The sequence below is a fragment of the Dufourea novaeangliae genome, unplaced genomic scaffold (assembly GCF_001272555.1).
Source record: "Dufourea novaeangliae isolate 0120121106 unplaced genomic scaffold, ASM127255v1 scaffold493, whole genome shotgun sequence".
NCBI lineage: Eukaryota > Metazoa > Arthropoda > Insecta > Hymenoptera > Halictidae > Dufourea > Dufourea novaeangliae.
The window spans coordinates 529,251-535,354 of NW_015374430.1; the positions used below are offsets into that span (position 1 = coordinate 529,251).

At 39.9% G+C, this 6,104-nt stretch overlaps 1 protein-coding gene across 1 annotated transcript in view; it reads left to right on the forward strand.

Annotated features, from left to right (window-relative positions):
• LOC107193059 overlaps positions 1 to 2,232 on the forward strand; it is a 3,374-nt gene extending 1,142 nt beyond the window's left edge. The window contains exons 2-4 of the mRNA XM_015582441.1: positions 911 to 1,391; positions 1,464 to 1,697; positions 1,892 to 2,232. Coding sequence (XP_015437927.1) covers positions 911 to 1,391; positions 1,464 to 1,697; positions 1,892 to 2,232 — 1,056 coding nt within the window. The remainder of the gene's footprint in view (positions 1 to 910; positions 1,392 to 1,463; positions 1,698 to 1,891) is intronic.
• The last annotated feature ends 3,872 nt before the right edge of the window (positions 2,233 to 6,104 follow it).

Sequence of the window (6,104 nt, forward strand, 5' to 3'; positions counted from 1 at the left end):
TTAAGTGTTAAATAATGGAATTTACACTAAATCTATAATATTATACTTTATACAGTTTTTAAAAAATACAGCGATGACTGCAAACACATGAGAGATTGATACCAAGAAAGGGAAATGAAAAATGAAACAAAATAACCATTGAATAGTAGACGAAATGAAACATTGCTAAAAATTTGTCTGTAATGTTCAAAATATAGTATTATCTGATCGACTGGAAACATACTCTTACGCCGTGGGAGTCATAGATGACCGGCAGCAAGATTAATGTACTACGCATGATGTTGCCCAATACATATAATCATATTGTGTAATATATTATTATATGATTCTAATGGGCAATCACTCTTTGGCGCTGAAGACAAAACCAGCAGAAACACGCTCAGCAGTGAACGTGTTAAACATAAAAGCCTCGAGCTTCGAGGCTCGAGCCTCGACTACTCAAAGCCTTGAAACTCGAGCCTCGAGCCTCGACGACTCGAGTCTTAGAGCTCGAGCCTTGAGCCTCGAGCTTCATATGATTGTAGCCTTAAAGACTCAGTCTTTAAAGCTAAGCTTTGTAGCTTCAAAGACTCGAGCTTTATACAACACTAGCATATGGCCATGCGAGATTGTACTTCCCCACCACACGTAGATACTTTCACACATATAAATTCTCTCTCCCACCACGTTGCATTCATAACGTTCACGTTACGTTCCATTTATAAGTTAATAGTGTATAATTACGTTGTTTTTAATAAAAAAAAATAGGTTGTTTTTTTAAGGAAAATATGCGATTTCGTTCACGCGTCAATTTGACGCGTGTCCATAGAGATAGGTATACAAGAAATGTCGGTAAACCTAGTGTTACCACATTGCCGCCTGATTTGCCAAAATGTGTAAGGACAAAATTACCCAATACTGTCCGTTGCAGCTGTTAATGTTGCTCATCGTGAACACGGAGATGTACCTGGACCACAGCGATCCAGAGAAGAACCTGGACGCACTGTTGTTCATCGCATGCGGGATCCTAGCTATATGGAAGACCCTCTGCTTCCGTGTCTGCTGCAGCGGACTGGTCTCGAACTTCACCTCCGCGTTGAAGGATTACAACGAGCTTCTGGAGCAAGAGAAACGGACGATCGTACGGCAACACGCGAAAATGGGCCGTATCGCGTGCGCCAGCGTCATCTTCTTCTCGTATTTGGACTCGACCATCTTCACCACCATTCCGATGCTCGCCGGAGAGGACGAGGTCGCGTTTAGCAAATCGAATGTGACGCAAGAGGATTCGTTGAACTACCCTATACCATCGGAGGTCACCCTAAAGTTTCTCCAAGTGCCCGAAAGTTTGTACGTGGTGATCTACATCACGGAGTACTTGTTTCTGCTGATAACGAGCACCGGTAACCTAGGTCATTATTCCACCTTCCTCGGTAGTGTGTCAAGGCTGCAAGTGATTCTCAGTCGAATCGTGCATTGACCAGGCGGCGACTCCTTGTTCTTCGGCATTATGTTCCATCTGTGCGGCCAGGCGGAAGTGTTGAAGGTGGACTTCGATAGATTCGTCGAGGGCACCGAGAACTTGTCGCAGCGTTTCAATGCCCTCGTTCTCAGGCACCAGGAATTGCTGCGATTATCCGAGCAGCTGAACGAGACCATCAGCTTGGTCATGGTCATACAACTGTTCTTGAGTTGCATACTGATCTGCACAACAGAGGGTTCCTGGGATGATTTGAAATAACTTTCTCCTTAGCAAAAGTGTTATCCGAGGCTTTGAATATTTCAATAAGTTTGTCTTCTAGTCAATCGTTTTCATGTCAACAAAAACGTGACTGGTTAAAACGGAGACCGCTTAAGGGAAGCGGGGCGGATAATCGGGGGTCTACTATAATGTTTTTGTTTTTCGTTTCAGGATTTCAATGTATTCTGTCTTTGAGCAACAACAACATCGTGATGACCGTAAAGACGTTCAGTGTAGTGACCACACTGCTAATACAATTGTTCGCGTACAGTTATATCGGCGAGTACATGAAGAATCAGTTCGATACCGTCGGGTACCGTGCATATTGTAGCGATTGGTACAACATACCGTGCGATTTGTCGCGGGACATCATCTTTGTATTGATGAGGAGCCAGAATCCCGTTCAACTCAAGGCCGGCAGTTTCTTTGTCGTCAATATGGAGACGTACATGGGCATTCTGAAAACCTCGATGTCGTATCTTTCGGTTCTTCGCGTGATGGTAACCTCGTGAGCGTTTACTATGCTGAGGTAGGCGTTTCGCGTGTCACATAAAAGAAAAAAGGATATGTAGCCTTCTAACATTGAAGAGCATTAAAATTCTATGAAAACGATTACCATTATAAAAATGATTATTAGATTTTTATTTTGTATAGAAAGTTATTAGTAGAAAGAACTTTATGCAAATTCACAATTTTATATGAGTACGATTATTTGGAAATTAAAATGAGTCAGAATCATAAATTCTTTACAAGAGGCTTCACTACACTAGTCATAACTAGACTGTGGATGTCTATGAAAAATCTGAACTTCAGGCCGTAATTTATAAACATAAAAATGAGAAATTTATTTCCTGCACTAGATGTCTTGTTATGTTGACAATAATATATAAATATCATTAAGTTCTATTGAAGGCCTTGTTTTACTGCATTTTGTATATTACAAATTGCTACAAATGCTGATTCATAGTCGTTGCTTATTCTTAAGCAAATGCTTAAGTCCCCAGTTATGAATGTGTAGTCTATGCGTATACTTGTATGCATTCATATTTGGGAACTTAAGCATATGCTTAAAAATAAGCAGCGACTATATTCGTATTCGCCGGCCCTAGTGTTAAAATCGCAATTGTTTGCAACGGTTGAAACTATATCTCTTCAGGCGCACCTCTCTTAGTTCACTTTGGAGAACTCTTATGGCGTTATGCTGCCAGCTCTCGTCTTGACCAAGTGTTAGAGTCGTAGCTTAAAGAACGTAGATTAATCCCCCGTTATTGAAAATAACAATAAACAACCAGAACACTGTTAAAATCGCATTTAATCGCGGAATACCACTATTTTTTGGACCGGTGGCGCCACCCGTGGCAATTCGCTCAAACTGCTAGGAAAATCATACCGACAGGTGAGTGAACATTCCTAATGCTAGAAAAATGCGAATATCTCAGTAATTAACCACTTAAAATGAACGTCATTAGTCTCAAATTGTCCCTCGGAACTCAATGCATCGACCCAATACTGCAGAACCCTTGAATTAGTAAAATTAGTTATGTCTGTATTACCATAGCCCCTTATAAGGCGGCAACCCTAAATGCAAAATATTTCGATCGCATTTACACCGCTAAACGGGCATGGTTCTTCTTCGCTTTACATTAGATACATCGTTTAAAGAACATAGATAACTATTCTCCACCGGCTGGAAACCAGTAACCGCAAGAACATTGTTAAAATCGCATTTGTTCGCAACGGTTGACCTCCGTCAAATATACTTATCTCGCCATGTGTACCCCGTTTAGTTCACTTTAAATAGCTCTTCCAACGTTCTATGGACAAGTTACGTCTTGATCAAGCATTCAGTTTGAAGCTGAAAGAACGTAGATTAATCCCCTGTCATTGAAAATAACAATAAACGACCAGAACACTGTTAAAATCACATTTAATCGCGGAGTACCACTATTTTTTCGACCGGTGGCGCCATCCGTGGCGAATCACTGAAACTACTAGCCAATTATATGGCTAGCAGTTTCAGCGTTTCGCCACGGGTGGCGCCACCAGTAGAAAAATAGTGGTACTCCGCGATTAAATGCAATTTTAACAGTGTTCTGGTCATTTATTGTTATTATCAATAATAGTGGATTAATCTACGTACATTCAGCTACAAGTCGAGTGCTTTATCTAAACGAAAGCTGTCCGTATAACGGTGTAACAGCTGTCTAAAGTGACCTAAGCGGGGTACGCATGACGAGATACAGTGTCAACCGTTGCAAACAAAGTGCGATTTTAACAGTGTTCCGGTCGTTTATTGTTATTACCACTGACAGGAGATTAATCTACGTTCTTTCAGCTACAAGTTGAGTGCTTGACCAAAACGAATCAGCCGTTATAGGGTACTAATCTACATTCTTTAAACTTCGAATGTAATGCATGACGAAGAAAAGTGTTGCCTGTTTAGTGGTTATGTAATTGCAACAGTTTTCGATCAGATTTACACTGCTAAACGAGCATCAGTTTTCCTCGTCATGGATTACATTCGAAGTTTGAAGAACGTAGATTACTAGTCTCTAACGGCTGGAAACCAGTAATCGCAAGAACATTGTTAAAATCGCATTTGTTTGCTACGGTTGACAGTGTATCTCGCCATGCGTACCCCGTTTAGTTCACTTTAAATAGCTCTTCCAACGTTCTATGGACAAGTCACGTCTTGATCAAGCATTCAGTTTGAAGCTGAAAAAACGTAGATTAATCTCCTGTCATTGAAAATAACATTAAACGACCAGAACACTATTAAAATCGCATTTAATCGCGGAGTACCACTATTTTCGACCGGTGGCGCCATCCGTGGTGGAACGCTGAAACTGCTAGCCATATAATTGGCTAGTAGTTTCAGCGATTCACCACGGATGGCGCCACCCGTCCAAAAAATAGTGGTACTCCGCGATTAAATGCGATTTTAACAGTGTTCTGGTCGTTTGTTGTTATTATCAATAACAGTGGATTAATCTACGTACTTTCAGCTACAAAGTGAGTGCTTCAGCTAAACGAAAGCTGTCCGTATAACGGTGTACGAGGTGTCCAAAGTGAACTAACCGGAGTACGCATGACGAGATACAGTGTCAACCGTTGCAAATAAATCTGATTTTGACAATGTTCTTGTAATTACTGGTTTCCAGCCGTTAGAGAGTATTATTTTCTACGTTCTTTAAACTTCGAATTTAATGCGTGACGAAGAGAAATGATGCCCGTTCAGAGGTGTAAATACGATCGAACTCTGTTGCATTTACGGTTGCCACTCCGTAAGGGGCTGCGGTAATACAGGCATAACTAATTTTACTAATTCAGGGTTTCTGCACTATTGGGTCGATGCATTAAGTCCTGAGGAACAATTTGAGACTAACGATGTTCATATTAAGTGCTTAATTACTGAGATATTTGCATTTTTCCATGACTAGAAATTTTCACTCACCTGTCGGTATAATTTGGTTAGCAGTTTGAGCGAATTGCCACGGGTGGCGCCACCGGTCGAAAAAATAGTGGTATTCCGCATTTAAATGCGATTTTAACAGTGTTCTGGTCGTTTATTGTTATTTTCAATGACAGGGGATTAATCTACGTTCTTTCAGCTACAAATCGAGTGCTTTATCTAGACGAAAGCTATCCGTATAACTGTGTAAGAGCTATCCAAAGTGTACTAAACGGGGTACGCATGACGAGATACAGTGGCAACCATTACAAATACATGTGATTTTAACAATGTTTTGTAATTACTGGTTCCCGGCTGATAGAGAGTACTAATCTACGTTCTTTAAACTTCGTACTTATTGCGTGATAAAGAAAATTGATGCCCGTTCTCACAAGTACTAGTTTCTAATTTCGTTCATGAAAATACAAATTCCAAAATCTTCTCGCGCCACACGTCTAAGGGCAGTTCTGTCCTGAAGTTACGCACAAAACGTAATTAAAATCATTTCAATAAAATAATTGATATTTCATATTTCTCATAAACGCTAAGACAGGGTTGTTGTTTAATAATTTATGATAAAATACAAATTATTCATTTCTAAAGCTTCATTACAAGATCCACATCTTAAATGTTACTCTGTATCCCGATTTTTATTAGTTATAATTATTAACAATTTGCATTATAAAACAACTGGTGAAATATTTAACAACACATGTACCCTGGAGGTATGTAATTGTTATGAATATGACATTGTTGAAAATATTTAACTTATTGTGAAATAATTTCACGCGAATTGAGTAATGAACAAACTCGCAGCCAATTAGCTCATATTATTTGCTATATAACTCGTCAACTCATAGGTGATTATGACTGTCAATTATATGCCAAATAATAATGATTGCCCAGGTCTCACCACGTGGAGGTTGCTGCGAA